This window comes from Oncorhynchus tshawytscha, linkage group LG15, assembly GCF_018296145.1.
Source record: "Oncorhynchus tshawytscha isolate Ot180627B linkage group LG15, Otsh_v2.0, whole genome shotgun sequence".
Lineage (NCBI taxonomy): Eukaryota > Metazoa > Chordata > Actinopteri > Salmoniformes > Salmonidae > Oncorhynchus > Oncorhynchus tshawytscha.
Genome location: NC_056443.1, coordinates 11741865 through 11762462, shown reverse-complemented (window position 1 = coordinate 11762462; position 20598 = coordinate 11741865). Strand labels below are relative to the sequence as shown.

Here is a 20598-nt window from a genome sequence, read left to right as displayed (position 1 = left end):
GGGTGTGAGTTGGAGTGGGTAGTCTATGTTCTTTTCTCTATGTTGTGTTTATGTGTTTGGCCTGGTATGGTTCTCAATCAGAGGCAGGTGTCGTTCGTTGTCTCCGATTGAGAATCATATTTAGGTAGCCTTTTCCCACCTGTGTTTTATGGGTGATTATTTTCTGTTTAGTGTTTTTCTTCACCTTACAGGACTGTTCGTTTTTTTTGTTTATTCACGTTGTTATTTTGTATTTCAGTGTTCCATTATTCAAATCATGAACACGTACCACGCTGCGCTTTGATCCACACCTTCCACCTACGAAAACCGTTACATGGAAAAAATCTGAATTGAGCTGCCTGTGTAAACACTTTGGATTTGAGGTCAAAGGTGAATATTTAGAATGGGCGAAGATCTTCGGGTCAAAAATGTTGCACAATAAAACTACGGAAGCAATCAACAGTGTGTAGATACATGTACCTATCTGTCCATCAACAGTTCACTCTACTCTGCATGTTACTGGATGTGCGTACACTACTTCAAACGAGAACATTTAGGACGGACCAAAAACATGTTGGTGGAGACACGCTATGTGTCCATGTGAACAGATTGAAAGATTATAATGAGTGGAAGTTTCAAGGTATAGAGCTAATTAGTAGTGAGTGGCATTGAAAACATAATTAAAAGGTTTTCAACAAGATGGTTCTTTATTTAAGATAAGAATTTAGCTCCGACTTGTGAACGCATACGTGTCTCATTTAAGCATCTAGACCAGTGGTCACCAACCGGTCGAGCGCGATCGACCTCCAAGCCATTCCTAGTCGCTCACCAAACATTTCTGTAAAAAAAAAACTACGATAAAGCCTTGCGTTTCTATTTTTTAACATTCGTTCTGAGCTGTTGGCGGTAGGTGCATTTGAATTAGTAGACCTTCAGCAGCCCGCAGATGAGCTTCCCTGAGACGATTTCTGTAGAAATTCTTCGGTTGTACAAACACACAATTTCATCAGATGTCCGAGTTGCTGGTCTCAGCCGAAGCCACAGGTGAAGAAGCCGGATGTGGAGTTCCTGGGCTGGCGTGGTTACACATGATCTGCGGTTGTGAGGCCAGCTGGACGTACTTCCAAATTCTCTAAAACGACGCCGGCTTATGGTAGAGAAATTAAAATTAAATTATCTGGCAACAGCTCTGGTGGACATTCCTGAAAATGCATGCTCCCTCAAAACATGAGACATCTATGGCAATGTGCTGTGTGACAAAACTGCACATTTTAGAGTGGACTTTTATTGTCCCCAACACAATGTGCAACTGTGTAATGATCATGCTGTTTAATCCGCTTCTTGATATGCACACCTGTCAGGTGGATGGATTGTCCTGGCAAAGGAGAAATGCTGACTAACAGGGATGTAAACAAATTTGTGCACAACATTTTAGCTCATGAAACATGGGACCAACACTTAAGATGTTATGTTTATAATTTTATTCATGATTACTTGCCACCCAGACAGATGGTTTTCTTAGTTATTTATTTATTTGATCTCTGTGTCCAAACTCTCTGTGATCCTTTGTCCCTGTTCAGGACCTCAGCCTCCCGAATCCTCTGCCAAGGGTAATAATTATTTGCCAGTCGGCCAACAAACCATATTCTCCTTCTGCAATTAGAACGTCACACCAACACACAAAACAGTCATTGGAAGCCAGACTGTTGGAAGCCAGGAGGAGAAGAGAAGGCTGGAGTGATCTATTGAGAAGTATTTTCTGTCAAATGTTGAGAAAGTAATGCATGCAAAGAAAAGCACTTCAGCAGAAAGTTAGTGTTTAGTAAGAATATTTATTTCAAAATCAGTAGTTTAATACAGAAATAGTCATCTATAATATGGATTACCAGACAATCAGAACTTCAGTCAGGCTTTCATCTGATTTACCACCGATTCCAAAAATACAATATATTTTTTCCCCCATAAATGAAGTTATGCAAAGAAAATATACACTAGAAAAGCAAATATTGTACACTGACACAAAATAGAGAACAAGTCAATATCTGAAGGCATCGCACAAATTCCAAGAAATCAGTGAACGTTTTTAAGGCAATTTTGTACAGTTATTTTCATAGATTTTCTTTTTCCAAAACACCCAATTATAACAAAAAGAACTGGTGCATCTCATGTAAAACTGTACATGCAAACATAGTGCACGTTATAAGTAGATATGATGAGCATACAATATATTATTTGTATATCTTTAGTAAACAAAGATCACGTGTGTCAACTCACATGGTCTGTTAAACTCTGGCGGCAAGTACACACACACACACACACACACACACACACACACACACACACACACACAGCAGATGGCAAGAGTTGTGGCACTAGCAAAGCAGTGAAAGAAAAGAATGATCCTTTCCATAGTAGTGTGAACTGAGAAAGCACTAAGAAATGACAATGTCAGTAGTCCACGATGGTGACCATGGTCTCAGCGGTATGTGTGTCTGTGTGTGAGCGGTGTGCGTGTGCCTGTGTATATGCACGCGCACACGTGTGTATCCACACTGTGTCAGTAGCCTGTGGGTGGTTAATGGGAGCCTATAACGATCTCTAGACTGTGACCCAAAGTCCTAATGATACCTCCTGCTCTGCTCTGCTACAAGCCCAGTGGGAGACTGCAGCACAGACTGAGACAAGCTGGGTTTCAAATAACACACTAGCTGTTCCCCACATAATGCATTTATTTTGACAAGAGCCACGTGGTGCACTATATGGATTTCACTAGGGTTTCATGTGATACACAGACTCAAGGCTAGGCTACAACTACAGATGCAGAGGGCCAATTATGGAAGGCTTTAAAATTTGTGAGAAAAACACGACAAAAGAAGACATTAGTGAAAGTCGTGAGAAAAGAAAAATGTAGTGTGTGTCTACTGTATGTATTTTTTAAAACAAGGCAGAGGTTTCTTATCAAATATATGTGTAAAATGTGTATATGTGTAAATGTGTATATGTGTAAAATGTATGGGTTAAAATGACAGACTGTCATGTTGAATATACCGAGTGAGGTTATTCTCTTTCTAGGCTAGCCAACATCTCTCTGTATAGGTTTGGCACTGTGTTGACTCAGGCATGTAGCACTAATGCCCGTACTCTTCTGACTACATCAGAGGGTTGACCTGTTTGTCTACTTCTGTCCAGGGTCGTTCCACCTCAAAACACACAAGAAAGAGGATATATATTGGCATTTTCACACATCGTGTTCAAATCAATTACGTTATCAAAGATGATTTGGATATGAAGCACGAAAATGCTAATATAGGTACTATTGACTTGCATTGGATTTGTGCGACAAATGCTAAAAAGTTAGAATTCAAAACAGTGGCCAGGTGAACAAAACCAAAGAATGGGATGCTGTCGTACTTTGTCCATAGACTGCCTACAGGGTACGGAAACCAATATGTAATTTTGTAATTTGGGTGAACTATTCCTTTAACATGGACATAGAATGATGAAGTGACATGGAACGACCCTCCAATGACATAACCCACTGGGCTGTATCCCCCTCTCTCACCCCTCTCTCATCCCTCTCTCCTCCTGCCATGCCAAATATTATTGGCTTGGAGTCGATCCTATTTAAGCATTGATACAGTCTATTGCACTCTGTGAGGCAGCGTCCACAGAGCTGCAGTGAGGCAGGAGGAGGAATTACACAGAGAGAGAAACAGAGGTGTTGCTATGTGGTTGAAGTGTGGCAAAGGGCATCGGTCTATCAGTAATGATATGGCAACAGACAGACAGGTAACAGACCGACAGCGGCACACCCATGAAAATGGCAACAAATGGCAACAACTGCGAAACACATAAATGTGGTGTTGCAATGTCTGTTAATTTGATAAGGAATATTGATTGCTATGCAACCAATCAAGTTATCAATTACACACCACCTCCATACACGCACTAGCTAATAGTTATATTATGATAATAATTATTAGTATTATTAATAATTAAAAGGCAGATGATATAAACTCTAAGCCCATTAAGACAGCAGATTGAAGAGGATACCCTGGCTGTAAGAAGTAAGAGAGGGTTGACTGTGTATAATGGTTATGGGCCAGGAGTTTTTCCTCTGTGAGGAAAAACTCCTGGCCCTCAGTGGGTATTTGTTAATTGGTATTATGGGATGAGATTTACAATATTTAGGAAGAACACATTGTCATGACAACCACCAGACACCATCATCTAGGGCCAACACATTCAGGGCTTAACATTATAACAATTAAATAATATTACATATTTATTGGCACAACTCAAAACAATAAAATTACCTTAACAAGGCAACTTAAAACAATATACTTAAGAATATCAGCTTCCAAGGCAAACAAGCGGTTAAGAGCATTGGGTCAGTAACCGAAAGGTCGCTGGTTCGAATCTCTGAGCCGACTCGGTGAAAAATCTGTCGACGTGCCCTTGAGCAAGGCACTTAACCCTAATTGCTCCTGTAAGTCGCTCTGGATAAGAGCGTCTGATAAATGACTCAAATGTAAATGTAATAATAACACAAAAGAACAAGAACCAAAGAGAAGGAAAGCATTTGTGTTACTGTTTTTGACCACTGGGCTTCTGCTGTTGTCTCAAACTGGATCTGAGAGCAGGTGTTGTTATTTAAATGGATTGGAAGGGAATATGCTGTTGGTTGAGTCACTGTTGTTCTCGACATAGTGAGAAAACCCGTGGGCACTCGCAGCGTGGCTGGCATGGGCACCCTACCGCCAAGGCAGTTTAAAAAGGAGCAGAATGCGCTTCAACAACAGAGTTAAAAGTTAAAAACATGGAACCCCAAAGCCTGAGAGCAGTGACAGGCAGGGAAGTGTAGGACCACAATGCATGCTCTGACGATACACTCATGCAAACGGACACATAGTATAGTACAGTACAATACAGTGGCTACTTGGACCTGCACTGTTGCAACCTCAACCTGACTCCCGTGGCAAAGACAACACGCTGCGAGATAGAGAGAATATCGATTGATATTCCAAAGTTTCATACTGAAAGAAGTACGAATATTATATAAAAGTGTCCAATGATAAAAAATCATTATCATTAACATGTACTGTAAACATTGAGTGAGAGTTGGAAGAATAGAGAGACAGAGTAGAGAGAGATAGAAAGATACCAGAGATAGAGGGAGAGAGATAGAAAGAGATCAGAGATAGAGGGAGAGAGATAGAAAGAGACCAGAGATAGAGGGAGAGAGATAGAAAGAGATCAGAGATAGAGGGAGAGAGATAGAAAGAGACCAGAGATAGAGGGAGAGAGATAGAAAGAGACCAGAGATAGTGGGAGAGAGAAGGAAATACATTTCCAGTACAACAGTCAAGTGATTCCACATCCAGAGACAATAGAACCTTTTCGCCACTCTGCTCCTGAAAAGGCCAGTCCCCAGGAAATTCCTTCCTATCCTCCTTTCATTCTTCCTTCCACCATTCATCCTTTCCTTAACTCTGCTATTCCATGCCAGGTGAGCTGGGAAGACCAGACTCTGTCTATCTGTGTCCCAGAGAGTGTCTCCATTTACCGATATACAGAAAGTCCAGACAGAGGAACGCTTGACAATGAAAGTAAACATGCCCTTATTGACTCCATCTGCCCGTTCCAAAGTAGAACCGCTAAGTAAAAACATTCTGCCAGTCAGTCAGTCTCCATTAGTGCAATGAGAGAGAGAGTGAGAAAGCCAAGAAGGCCTCTCCTATCACTGAGTGATGCAGAGAGGAGAGAGACAAAGAAATATTTGAAGAGGTGTTGTTTGAGACCATGGGGCATCTCCGCACCCTTCAGATCTGCGTCTGCAGGGGGTGTCCTGGGGGGGTATTTAATGGGTGTCCATTGGGGCTCTGGACAGGGTACCCTGGGGGTGTGTAGGGAGGGGGTGTGGGCAAGGGCTTGATGCCTCTGGTCCTCATGTAGGAGAGGAACTGGTCAGGGATCTCAGCCAGGACATCCTTGGCTAGACGGGCCATACTCAGGATGTGGTTCCCTGTCCGGTCAATGTAGTCTCTGAACGGGACAAACTGGACGACAAGAGAAAGACAAAGACAGGGCTGGAATTAGTGACAGTACAGTTAATATATAGGTTTGTTTAGCTACTAAATGCTGAATCCTAACTGGAAAACCGACAGAGAGAAGAAATGGAGCTGGAGAAATATACTCTAATATATACTAAAAATGTACAAAAATAAAAGTATCGGCAATATATAGTAGGTGTTAGGCCATTATGTGTGAATTCTGCAAAATACTTCCAAAGACCTTTGAAAAACCTATGTTGAGACTTTTTGGACCCACAGTACAAGTAAAACATTAATTTATTCATAACAGTTGGCAAATTCAGAGCGAGGTGAAAGAGGCCTAGCTAATCAGCTATCAAAAAAAGCCTTTAGTTTCCCTCGTCTCTTGTTGCTATGTACAGTGCATTGCTAGCGAACGCTCAGTCGCTTTCATATCTGAACTAATGAGGCTGGGGGCAGAGACAGTTTTATCACAGAAGTGTCTTTCATAGGGGTCCTGCCTGTCTGTGTGTAGAGGCAGCTAACTATCCAGACTGACAGATTGTGAGGGTGTGAGTGGGCTAGAAAGAGCAGAACGGACCTCTTTCTAGCCCACTCACACCCTGTGTGTGTGTGTGTGTGTGTGTGTGTGTGTGTGTGTGTGTGTGTGTGTGTAGACCTCCTAGCCAGGTCCACAGCAGAGCAGCCTTGATGTTCTCTCTGTGTTAACAAGGCTCACTAATGAGCAGGGGGAGCGTAATGATCTAGCCCTCTATCATATCATCCACACAGAGGGAGGGAGGTGAGGGAAGAGGGAAAGAGGAGGTTGAGAAGGAGGAGGAGGAAGAGGAGGAGGGAGGGAAGTAGAGAGGGAGGAAGAGAGGAGCCCCTTCTGTTGTCCAACAGAGCAGGGGAAGACCTGATAGGAAACGGTGCCTAATAGGCTATTATCATATAATGGTGGCTAACCATTTGGAATAGCATGGAGGCTAGCCATTTGGCACAATAGCATAGCATGGAGGCTAGCCACATCAGGGCTCATGTAGCATGGAGGCTAGCCATTTGGCACAATAGCATAGCATGGAGGCTAGCCACATCAGGGCTAATGTAGCCTGGAGGCTAGCCACATCAGGGCTAATGTAGAATGGAGGCAAGCCACATCAGGGCTAATGTAGAATGGAGGCAAGCCACATCAGGGCTGGGGTAATGTTCTGTGGGCAGATTCTGTGTGTAGACAGGACTGAATGGGATGCGTCACAGGTTATTTGGATGTATCAGGATTTGGGCGAAGGCTGTGCTTAAACTTCTTCGCCTCGAGTGCTTCGTGCATGTGCCCACACGGATAAGGAAGGGGGGGGGCTTTGGCTGAGAATTTCCTTTTGCGAGGGTGGAGACTTCGATTATGCCGAAACTCTCAATTTCTAACACGTATGATCACAGAAGTTAATCAAGCAGCTGACCAAATTATGCAACATTTGACCTCTTGGTTAACAGAGATTAGGAAAACCCTCTGCGGGGTTTCTGTCCATCTGGCCTGATGAAGGAGAGCAGAGCAGGTGGGAAGGATCTGAACTCAGACCAGATGTCTGTCTGTCTAACGACACAGATGTTAACTCTAATGTACAAGCACTACTATCTGTGTAAAGGTCTTTTTTTGTGCTTTTTATGTACGATTCTGTTGATTCCCCCGTTCGGATTTCCTTCCCAATTTGTTTTCTAGTACTTCTAGTTTCTAGATTCTACTACCATTGATCATCATTATGTGCATATAAACAGTATGTTGTAGCCTCTGTCCGTAGCCCTGACTGTTCTGTGCTAAGCTATGCAATCAAGTGTATTTTTATAAAGCCCTTTGTACAATAGCAGTTGTCACAAACTGGGGCCAGATGGATGCAGACAGTTTCTTTGTTTGTGAGGCGTATTCTAATGCTCCCAAAACCCTACCTATTTGACTCCATGCATCTGGCAGCCTAGCAGTGGAACAAACAGAAGGAACACGGTGTACCTGAACAATGTCCCTCTCCGCATATCTTCCTCTCGACGAGATCCTCACTTCATCCCCGTCCAACTCGATCATCGCTGAGGAGAAACATGATACTGTAGTCATCATCTGCTCAGTGGAGTGTGTGTGTGTGTGCGTGTGTGCGTGTGTGATGCGTGTGCGCATACGCAGGTACGTGCATTTGTGCATCTGTGTGTTTCTTACCATCAAATTCTGCTGGTCCCACCCCTACGATGATAATCGACATGGGAAGACACGATGCCTGGATAGGACACGAGGAAACAAAGTTGAGTCCCATATTCTCCCCATTATGTCTGTGACATAACGTTGAGTCTGTCACACAGTATAAATATTCATAGGATTCTGTCAGACAGTCTGAGAAATGAGTTTTATGACTGATGTTGACTGAGAACCTATACAGCCTACAGCCTATACAATAAAGTTGATTCACCCCAAGCTGTATCTGTGTGTGTAAATATTCATGGCGTGTGTCTGTGAGATGTAGCATCTTCCTGAGGGCTGCGTGGGACAGGAACACCTCTCGGAAGTTGGGGATGAGAAAATAAATAAATAAAAGTCCCTCAACTCACACTCCCCAACACTTGTGTGTGTGTGTATGTGTTTCTTTGTGTGTGTGTGTTTGTGCCATAACCCCGCCCCTGCTCTCTCCATCTTTATGAGTGATGAGTTAGTTTGACTGAGGTGTTACCCCAGGGCTGTAGAATGATGAGTTAGTTTGACTGAGGTGTTACCCCAGGGCTGTAGAATGATGAGTTAGTTTGACTGAGGTGTTACCCCAGGGCTGTAGAATGATGAGTTACTGATTTGAGGGCTGTAGAATGATGAGTTAGTTTGACTGAGGTGTTACCCCAGGGCTGTAGAATGATGAGTTAGTTTGACTGAGGTGTTACCCCAGGGCTGTAGAATGATGAGTTAATTTGACTGAGGTGTAACCCCAGGGCTGTAGAATGATGAGTTAGTTTGACTGAGGTGTTACCCCAGGGCTGTAGAATGATGAGTTAGTTTGACTGAGGTGTTTCCCCAGGGCTGTAGAATGATGAGCTAGTTTGACTGATGTGTTACCCCAGGGCTGTAGAATGATGAGTTTTTCAGAATGTCTTGTTTACTTGTTTATCTAGGAACTGATCCCAAGTAAGCCTTTACCTCTCCCTATATATATATATATCTAGTGACTAGGGCCGGGATTCAATCAGATCGTGGAAAATTCAGATCAGATTTGGAAAATTGTCCATTTAAAGGTCATTCCGATTCAGCCGACATATGCAGGGTTTATCGTGAATGTGGTCTTCGCCAAAGTGGGAACATTGCTTAGCAGTTGTTGTTGTTCTTACGTTGACGATGGACTCCTTGGTCTGGGCCATGTCTGAGATGACTCCATCTGTGATGATGAGAAGGACGAAGTACTGAGAGCCATCATTCACTGACGCAGCATACCTACAGACAGGAGAGATAAACACGGAGGACATAGGTGAGCCACACAAGTGTTTATATTATCCATAAAACCCTACACTATACAATTGTCTTTATTTCCTACAGATGTAACCTTTCAAACCCGGCATGAACTTGCTGGGTAGTGATATTATTTCCGGCACCTACTTTACACAACATGGGCCCTGGCCTCTGACTGCTTCCTGTGCTTCTCAAACACACGTAAGGTGTGAGGAGAGACAGAACATCAGATGCTTGCAGCGTCGGATACAGAGACGAAGACAGAGAAGTCAATTGAACAGTTATTAAACTGCGAGGAGCGTGAGGCAAGGCAGAGAAGGAACGGAGTGGTTATTATTAAAACGTGGGGGCGAGTGGCACACGGCGAAACGAGGAGATGAGACAGAGTAGATGAGAGGAAAGGAGGGAGGGGTAAGGTAGTGTTCTAGGATGGCACTAATGATTGTGGATTCTGAAAGCCACACACAAATTTTGCACTGGGTTGTCACCCCTCAACTCAATATTTCTACCTTGGCTTCCGAGCAACAACAAATAGGCACACACACACACACACACACACACACACACACACACACACACACACACACACACACACACACACACACACACACACACACACACACACACACACACACACACACACACACACACACACACACACACACACACACACACACACCACCTGTTAATCTCAAGTCTTGTGACAGCACCTTTACTTCATTAAGCAAAACTCATTAAGGCTTAAGGACTGTGTGTGTGTGTGTGTGTGTGTGCGCCCACACATGTATGTGTGTGGGAAGGACTGTGTAGTCATTGTTCACTGTTCACTCACACAAACAACATGTTTGCAGGTTAACTAAAGAACAGAACGTGACAAAAGTTTTTTTTTTTTTAAATACTGTTTTATGTAACAGCTCAGAAGCACCTTTTATGGGACTCAATTAACGTTGAAGTTCTACAGTGGAATGTTGTCACACTGATTATTTGTGAGATTATCTCTGTGAGCTGTGCTTGTGAGCTGAGTAGCATAGTCACACTTAAGAATTGTAGAATCTCGGTTAAGTGTCCGTTAGTCTGACCGTGTGGCCGAAACACTGTCACCAACTTATACTCAGCATAATACTCTGTGAGTTATGTACCGAAACATCTACTTGCACTTATAAAAGTTAATCCATCTCAGTTAACTCTCTGTTAGTCAGCAGACTTCCTCTGTCGTCCTTTCTGCTCCCAGGGAAACGACTCAATCGCAACACACAGCCCGCGTCGCGAATGGCTCATTGGAACGCAGAGGACAGTGAATCGATACACACGTTCAGGCCATCTTAGTTAGTATTGATCTACTCAGGCCTCAGGAATCATGACATATGGCTCTATACAGACATATGGCTCTCTCATGTCTGGGAGATTTAGGTGTGCATTGGTAGGAATGTGATCTGAAATGTAATGAAGGAAGACCTGGAGATTGTCGCCCTCTGTTTTTATCACCCTGCTATGTGTATCCAGTCAGTTCAGGCAGTGAATCTAAAGACTCCACAATAGAAAACCGCGGGTAATATCATTTTCAAATCACAAATTGAATTTCAATTTGGTTCACAGATTCACTGAAATGAATCGAAAACTGAAGTGACCTTAAAGCTGTTTCAAGTCCAGCTGTGTTCCTCATAGCCCCCTTACCTGGCCACATGGTTGATGACAGGAGAAAAGTTGGTTGGGCCGTAGAGGCAGACAGACTTCAGGCTCTGGTAATATGCCTCCATCACTCCATCTATACCTGCACAGTATGGGTTTTGGGGGTTGCCATTCTGGAAGACACAAAAAGAGAAGGAGGGTAGTTAAACATCTTTCATCAATCCCAGTCAAGCAGGAGAATAACATTTTTAAAAAAAGAGAAGAATCTAAAAAGAAAAATGTAAGATATTTCTAATTCAATTCTGAAGCAGGGGAATGAAGTAGGAGAACTAGGAAAGAAGAGACAGAGAGGAGGATAAATACACAGCTTTCATCAATACAACTTTAGGCCCAGTCAGAGATATGGAAAATCCCTGCTGAGCATGCTGGAGGCATGTTCCTGTCTGAGTGGTATCCTACTGTTTACAGTACTCTGTAGAGCTGAAGACGGAAAGAGAGAGAGGGGGAGGGAGGGCATGGGAGGGAGGGCTGTCTGTGATCAATGTTTTTCTTTACAGAGAGGACAGTTACTGTTCTCCTTGGCAGTCATAGAGCTCAGTGGTAGTATTTTTTTTTAGGACTTGGCATCCTAAGCCTCTACAATACAGCCACTAAGTAGACATTGAAACTTTGAGCCTGCCTGGAGTGCCAGATAGGTGGAGTTTGCTTAGGGTTTTGTCGCTCTTTCACTTGTCTAATTGCTTACATTTCGATTGGTGCATCTGCAGATTTTAACCAGGTATAAATAAAACAAGCCCGTAACCACGGCAAACACATTAAGTACATGTGCTCCATGCAGGGAGCAAACCCACAATTTAACCAACCGAGCCAGGACTGAACAACTCTGGTGTTGGGGTACCCGTCCAACCTCTCTGAAGCCAAGAGCAGGGATTATCTTATCAGGGTTTAGGGGGTTAGAGGTCAGGGGTTAGAGGTCACTCACCAGGGCGAACTCATGTGAGACCCGTCCGTCGGGAGGCAGCTTGGCTCCGAAGCCCAAAGCAGGGAACATCTTATCACTGTCGTAGTCCTGGATGATCTCCCCTACAGCCTTCAGGGCCATGGCGTAGGCATTCATCTGGTAGGGACTCATGTAGTGGAGGGAGGTGGGCTGGGCTGGGTTGCCTGGGAAACAGGTACAGTAATGGTAAATAATGGGACAGTAATAACAAGGTACAATAATGGAACAACAGAGCCAGATATAGAAAGGAACGGCTGTGTCTCAAATCTAACTCCATTCCCCATTTAGTGCACTGCTAGCCCATGCTGTTTATGGTAGAAAGTGGTGCATTATATGTGGAATACAGTGTTCTCTGAATTTTGCCCATACTTTTGCCCAGAAAAGTAGTTGAGTGTTCAACCAAAAGGCTGATATTTTTAGACAGCATAATACACCATTTCACCTTAGACCGTGTTAGATCTCTTTCCCTGCCTTTCCCTCTATATAAGACTCTGGGTAGTGGGTACACTATGAGTGACATGCATGACCAACATGAGCAGGAGAATCATTTCACTTTATAGCACACTGGCTGTAGTGGTTATGAGTATAGTGACATGAACTTTAGATCTTTTAACGGCCCTATTGGACACACATCCATAACATCAGCTCCAGCACATCATATATTGGACCTCGTCAAATAAAAACAAGGAAGCAATAACCCTACGCTCATGAGTTATCAGTGGGGTCTAAGTTTGAATTGAACCATCTGCTGTTATCTAAGAGATATGGTAGTCCCAGTCAACCTCACTATAACGTCTAAGAGACGGGTCATTTCCTTCCAGCCTTGCTATAACAGGTACACATTAAAATATACAAGAGAGGCACATTCATTCCTGTTATCACCACTAAGCTATCATCTCTTTTACAGCATTAGGTTTTAGCCTGCCCTGCAATAATGGAGTAGGGCTATTACAGATCACCCCATATGCATACATTTAAACAGCCCTGGTTGAGCATTACGAGAAGTGTTGAGTGTGTGTGTGTGTGTTGCTCACCGTTTGAAGCGGTGAAATCAATTGCCACTGTGAAATTAATCTGGGTCCTGGAAGGTAAAAGCAAGAGGAGAGTAATTATTAAATTTACCACACGCTAGCATACACACACACACACACACACACACACACACACACACACACACCATAAACCATTGGCTTAATGAACTTTAGTAAACACAATAATATTCTGGTTATCATAGCTCAAGCAAGCAGGCAAGTTGAAAGCACTCCTTGCCCTTGGTGCCTGAAGAAACAAAATCTAATTTAAATAGAGATAACTTTCTAATCCCAAGAAGTCAAGACAAAAAACAGGTTCAACAGATGAGCGCACACAGTGCTGATGTGTGCTGTGCGTGCCGTGCGCTGTAGCTCACACATCCTCTTGCCCTCTCCACCACCTCCTGTATTTGAATAGATCAGGTACTGTAAGGAACCATTGGACTTGTCACCCTGTGACGCAATGTGGAGTGCACTGCACAGCCCGCAGATACATGTTAGTGCAGCAGACCTGAAGAAGCTTGTTTACTCATTGTGAGGGAGGGGGAGAACCAGACCAGGGGTTCTGTGCTCTCCTCTCCCCAGCTCTGAGCCACTCTGCCTGCGTTGGCTGTGGTTTAGGTCAGGCTAGGAGCCATGAGGCGGGTATGGATGGATAGGGCCCTGGTCGGGCTTTGCGCTACTCTCTAGTACACACAGACACACACAGCCTGGGTCTACTGCTGGGAGAGGAAGGGGTGGGTGGGGAGTGATGCCTGAAGTACGGCACTGTCGCCTCATGTTAGGGCAGATAGAGTCTGGGAGGGGAGGAGGGGAGAGGGAGGATGAGAGGAGGGAGGAATAAGGAAGGAGCAGAGGGATGCTTGCATCATTCCCCCCGAGTTAAATCACAAATGTAGTGTTAAATCACTCATTTACGCTTCATTTTGCATGCATGCTAAGAATGTGTTTGAGCCCATTTCTTATTATATATATTTTTTTCAACCCAATTTCTTGATATCCAATTGGTAGTTACAGTCTTGTCCCATCGTTGCAACTCTTGTACGGACTCGGGAGAGGCGAATGTTGAGAGCCATGCGTCCTCTGAAACACGACCCCCACCATGCCGCACTGCTTCTCGACACATTGCTCGCTTAACCCGGAAGCCATTAATCGCATTTCTTAAAGAATATTTGTGTAGGGGTAAAAAGTTACATCTGCTAGTGTATGTCAATGTGCACATTATACTGGGCTATCCTGCATCAAACATATCATGTTTTAACTTCACTGAATTGTAACGTAACTCATGTTACATTAATTCAACAATTTTTTCCCTCAGCATAATTCAGTGCCAAGATGTACCACTCAATATTTAAGAGCATTGGTACGCTGCAGAAGTCAGTGGAGAGGAGACAGTTTAATATTCAGAGAAAGGAACAGGGAGTCAAGTATTCAAGGAGAAGAGGAGGTGAGACAGTGGTGTATTGAAGTCATATCTGGTCCAGCTCTCTGTGCCAAGAGGGAGACAGACAGACTGGCCCACCAGCCTGAATTATGGATCTCTCCTCAAACACACACACACACCCACACACTGAGAGTTTCCACCTCGCTCAGAGTGTGAGGACAGCCAGAAACAGGGGAAGGAGATGGATAAAGAGAGAGAGAAAAAAAAGAGGAGTAGAGAAATGTATCCTAGTCTGAAATGAAATATTACTCAGTCATTTCCATATAACTCAGAGACTGTACATCAGTGGAGATACAATCTAATTATTCCCATTACAATGCAGAGGACTCTCGCTAAAGGTCAGCTGAAGCTTCTGCACCAATCACCGATAAGTGTGCACAGTGAGGTAAGAGTGAAACATCACCCCATTGGCTCCAGGTGTTGCCCCTGGCGATGCATGTTCCAGGAAAACTAGCCAGCCCGTTCTGACCTTAAAGGGGCAATCAGCAGTTGCGACATCACTTTTTTTCACTAATAAATTAATGATATGTACCCATTTGTTCTTAAAGAATATCACTTATAAATAACTCATGAGCTTAGTTCAACTGTTGTACCCTCATCAGTACCCAAAATATAAGCTTGTTTGTAAACCAATGTTGGTAAACAAAGTAAATGCAAACAAACACTGTATAGCCTCAAAACATAGTTAAAACAATAAAGCTGATATCATGGATGGTCAGACCTTGCATCCATATATATGTCTATGAATTTGAGACAGTTAACATTTCTCCAGCCCCATCCCTCAGCTTTTTACCGAAATAGGGCTTTGTTATTGCTTCTACTGCTTATCGCCGCTTTAACCCAGCTCAAACAGCTCAAACAGATAAGGAGAGAGAGAGAGAGAATTTGACTTTTAATATGGTCAATTTTTTAGCTAAGCTTGCCTTGAAACGTTATCTAAAAGCAACATTAAAGTAACGGATAGAAATTCAGCTCTTCTCAAGTGACGGTAAAGCAGGAAATCCCTAAGGAAGTGACTATGAGGACTTCATAGCAAACCATTTCATGTCTGCCTGTGTTATTAGCTGGATCATTATCAGAGAGAGGAGAGGAGAAGCAGAGAGAGGAGAGGAGAGTGGAAGAGAGGAGATGGGGAGTGGGAGGAGGTAGGGGGCGGAAAGGGGAAGAGAGGGGGGGGAGATTTTCTCATGCTAAACAAACATCTAACATACTATGACTAACATACTGTCCCTTCCAGCCTTGTCTATGAGTAGTGATTCATAATAAGTAAATAGCACTACTGTAGGAGTGTTATTGTATTAGTGGCATCCATCTGCCCCTGCCAGCGGACATGGGAAACCCTGTAGGAGTAATTCGTACTGGTCCTGTGGCTAATTAAAATCCTCATCTGACCCCACTTGATTGTTTCATGCATAAATTAGGACTCCATCTCCCCAAGCGTAAGTGACGAGGCAGTCTATAGAGAGACTACATGAAAAAAACATGTCAATCCCAATGTCTTCCCTGGTTAAATAAAGGTAAAAAAATAGAAAGAGTGGAGGAATGTGAGCCATATTGAAGCTATCAGAGTGCAGGGGGATGAGGTGCGCACACACCCCGACTCATGCTTATGTCTCCTATATGATAGTATCACCCAGGGGCGATCAGTGCAGCACCTTTCTCTACAGCGCTCCTTTTATTTGCCTCCGTGCAGGAAGAACCCCCCCCGTCTGTCACAAAGCCAGCTGATGACCAATTCACAGAAAAATAAAAACATCTGGGAAAGAAAGAAACTTGTCTGGAGAGATGAGGAAAGATGAGCTAATGAAAACAATGGCAGTGTAAGTAGAGAAGATTAGGGTGAGCAGAGACGCATCCTCCTTTTGTTCCTGGAGTGGAGAGATGGAGAGAGAGAGAGAGAAAGAGAGAGAGAGGTGGGCTGGGTTAATGAGAAAGGAGGGGAGATATATGATGGGAAATGCCTATTGAACAGCTGGGACTCGGAGAGTGATCCATTCCTAGTGTTATTGTTAAAGCCCTGGGTGCTTCAACTGGACAAGGCTCTGACAATGTATGACAAACCATGGTACTGTGCAGTGGTGAGGACACTGTGAAAGTTTAGAGAAGAAGGAAAGGAGGATAGAAGGAGGAGAAGAAGAAGACTGATTGTTTACATGCTGCCCACATAAGGTAACACCAGCAACCACTAAGGGTACATTGATGCGCGCATAATACAACTTGAAAGCCGCACAAGCAGAACAGAAGGTTGGATTAATTCTGTTTCAAATGGACCGTGTTCATCCCTTTGAATACGATAACTGGTGTTGATACATTAACACTGAATGAGGGTCCCAATCCAACGCACACATGCACACACATAACAGCTGTGTGCTGCCAGATAAGAGATAGGGGATTTACAACACACTACCCATCCATTCTCTATGCTAATTCCAATGCTAATAGTTGTGGTGCTTTCCCATTCACTTCTGAGCTAATGAAAATTAGCAGATTGGAGTGAGTCACTAACAATGGCTGCTCTCACTCAGAACCTGTCAGGATGAGGGCTTCAATACGCTCTTGGCTAATGAAGTGAATCTCCATACAGGTGTCAATCAAAATCTAAATGCTGTGGAGAGGAGAGACAACAAAGAATAGAAGAGAAGAAAATAAAAAGGGATTATATACTGAAAAAATACATAAATGCTACAATTTCAAAGATTTTACTTAGTTACAGTTCATATAAGGAAATCAGTCAATTGAAATAAATTCATTAACAACCTAATCTATAGATTTCACATGACTGGGAATCCAGATATGCATCTGTTGGTGGCAAATGCCTTAAAAAAAGGTGAGGGCATCGGTCAGAAAACCAGTCAGTATCTGGTGTGACCACCATTTGCCTAATGCAGCACGACACATCTCCTTTGCATAGAGTTGAATGTTGTCCCACGCCTCTTCAATGGCTGTGCAAAGTTGCTGGATATTGGCGGGAACTGGAACACGCTGTCATTCACGGCGATCCAGAGCATCCCACACATGCTCAATGGGTGACATATCAGGCCATGGAAGAACTGGGACATTTTCAGCTTCCAGAAATGTGAATTGTACCCCCTTTTTTCAATCTTGTCTCATCACTGCAACTGACTAACAGGCTCGGGAGAGGCGAAGGTGGAATCAAACGTTCTCTGAAACATGACCCACCTAACCGCACTCCTTAATAACCCCCAACTTAACCCGGAAGCCAGCCGCACCAATGTGTCGGAGGAAACACCATTCAACTGTTCATTTCTGGGATCTTTATTTCAGCTCATGAAACATGGGACCAACACTTTACATGTTGCGTTTATATTTTTGTTCAGTGTAGATTATACCTATTAAAGTAACATGCTATTTCTTATCAAACAAGCCAAACAGATGAAGAGACACGAGGGGGTATGAGAAGGCTGTGTGAGAAGAGCTCAGCATGAAGCAGTTATTATGAAACATGAGCACTATAGTCCATTATCATCCATTTAGGCTTCAAACAGCAAAAACATCGCTTTCCACTTCATTTAGTCACACAAACGTCAGGGTACACCACTTACCCTCCTTGGCCCACTCTGTCAAAAACACATACAATGTTGGGAGTTAGGAAAGTGCTTTTTATTCTACAACATTCAGAAGGACCTAGTTTTGTGTATGCATTTTACATAAGCAGAGTAAAAAAGTAAACTCCTGTCTCCTACACACTTGTCTCCAGTTACACTGTTAACCTCCATCACACTCATACACATTAAACCACATCAATATACACAGAGTGTACAAACATTAACAACACCTTCTTAATATTGAGTTGCCCCCCTCCCCCATAGACTACAAGATGTCGGAAGCGTTCCACTGAACTTCCCACAGTTGTGTCAAGATGGCTGGATGTCCTTTGGGAGGTGGACCATTCTTGGTACACACGGGAAACCGTTGAGTGTGAAAACCCCAGCAGCGTTGCAGTTCTTGAAAAAAAATGGTGCGCCTGGCACCTACTACCATACCCAGTTGAAAGGCACTTCAATATTTTGTCTTGCCCATTCACCCTCTGAATGCCACACATACATAATCCATGTTTTAATTGTCTCAAGGTTTAAACATCATTCTTTAACCTATTTCCTCCCCTTCATCTACAGTACACTGACTGAAGTGGATATAACAAGTGACATCAATAGGGGATCACACCTGGATTCACCTGGTCAGTCTACATCTTGGAAAGAGCAGGTGTTCTTAACGTTTTGTACACTCAGTGTACAGCACATATTACATGCATCCACAGGATCAATTCAGAGATGGTCACACCTCCATATCACTGTGGACAACGGCCATCGTGTTACATACAGTTAGGTGCATAATTACTGGCACCCTTGATAAAGATGAGCAAAAAACACTGTATAAAATAAATTCTATGCAAAAAAAATTATAGGGTTATTATTTTATAGTAATACAATTGAGAATAGATTTCGTGATAGCACCAACGCCGTTTATCAAACTCCAGGAGGTGCTTTGCAGTGGCGTGTCCAGAACATATATTAGCATACGGCAGTAAATTCACTTGAAAGTGTCCTACAGAGTGCGAGTTATACTGTAACATTCGAGGAGTCACTTTTTTCTTTACGGGACCTCCTGTGTTTAAAAAAAATGGGTTTTATAGTAAAGACACGCACAGTTGAAGTCAGAAGTTTACATATACTTTAGCCAAATACAATTAAACTCAGTTTTTCACAATTCCTGACATTTAATCCATGTAAAAATACCCTATTTTAGGTCAGTTAGGATCACCATTTATTTTAAGAATGTGAAATGTCAGAATAATAGTAGAGAGAATGATTTATTTCATCACTTTCCCAGTGGGTTAGAAGTTTACATACACTCAATTAGTATTTGGTAGCATTGCCTTTAAATTGTTGAACAAGGGTGAAACGCTTTGGGTAGCCTTCCACGAGCTTCCCACAATAAGTTGGGTGAATTTTGGCCCATTCCTCATGACAGAGCTGGTGTAACAGTCAGGATTATAGTCCTTCTTGCTCACACATGCTTTTTCAGTTCTGCCCACAAATGTTTTTTTTCCAGTTCTGCCCACGGCTTTGTGATGGCCACACCAATACCTTGACTTTGTTGTCCTTAAGCCATTTTGCCACAACTTTGGAAGTATGCTTGGGGTCATTGTCCATTTGGAAGACACATTTGCGACCAAGCTTCAACTTCCTGACTGATGTTTTGAGATGTTGCTTCAATATATCCACACAATTTTCCATCCTCATGATGCTATCCATTTTGTGAAGTGCACCATTCCCTCCCGCAGCAAAGCACCCCCACAACATGATGCTGCCACCCCCATGCTTCACGGTTGGGATGGTGTTCTTCGGCTTGCAAGCCTCCCCTTTTTCCTCCAAACATAACGATGGTCATTATGGCCAAGCAGTTCTATATTCGTTTCATCAGACCAGAGGACATTTCTCCAAAAAGTACGATCTTTGTTGCCATGCGCAGTTACAAACCGTAGTCTGGCTTTTTTATGGCGGTTTTGGAGAAGTGGCTTCTTCCTTGCTGAGTGGCCCTTCAGGTTACGTCGATATAGGACTCGTTTTACTGGGGATATAGATACTTTTGTACGTGTTTCCTCCAGCATCTTCACAAGGTCCTTTGCTGTTGTTCTGGGATTGATTTGCACTTTTCCCACCAAGGTACGTTCATCTCTAGGAGACAGAACGCGCCTCCTTCCTGAGCGGTATGACGGCTGCATGGTCCCATGGTGTTTATACTTGCGTACTATTGTTTGTACAGATGAACGTGGTACCTTCATTCTTTGGAAATTGCTCCCAAGGATGAACCAGACTTGTGGAGGTCTACCCTTTTTCCCCCTGATTTTCCAATGATGTCAAGCAAAGAGGCACTGAGTTTGAAGGTAGGCCTTGAAATACATCCACAGGTACACCTCCAATTGACTCAAGTGATGTCAATTAGCCTATCAGAAGCTTCTAAAACCATGACATCATTTTCTGGAATTT

The 20598-nt window shown here is 43.3% G+C and overlaps 1 protein-coding gene across 5 annotated transcripts in view; it reads right to left on the bottom strand.

Moving 5' to 3' along the window:
• Positions 1 to 1791: 1791 nt before the first annotated feature.
• LOC112214418 (copine-8) overlaps positions 1792 to 20598 on the bottom strand; it is a 119939-nt gene continuing 101132 nt past the window's right edge. For 3 of the 5 annotated variants that reach the window (XM_042298162.1, XM_042298163.1, XM_042298166.1), the window contains 8 exons: positions 18151 to 18165; positions 13147 to 13193; positions 12095 to 12276; positions 11158 to 11285; positions 9366 to 9468; positions 8218 to 8275; positions 8017 to 8090; positions 1792 to 6038 (listed from right to left, as the gene is read on the bottom strand). In XM_042298162.1, coding sequence (XP_042154096.1) covers positions 5802 to 6038; positions 8017 to 8090; positions 8218 to 8275; positions 9366 to 9468; positions 11158 to 11285; positions 12095 to 12276; positions 13147 to 13193; positions 18151 to 18165 — 844 coding nt within the window. In that variant the 3' untranslated portion in view covers positions 1792 to 5801. The remainder of the gene's footprint in view (positions 6039 to 8016; positions 8091 to 8217; positions 8276 to 9365; positions 9469 to 11157; positions 11286 to 12094; positions 12277 to 13146; positions 13194 to 18150; positions 18166 to 20598) is intronic. The other 2 variants (XM_042298164.1, XM_042298165.1) reach the window with 1 other exon arrangement.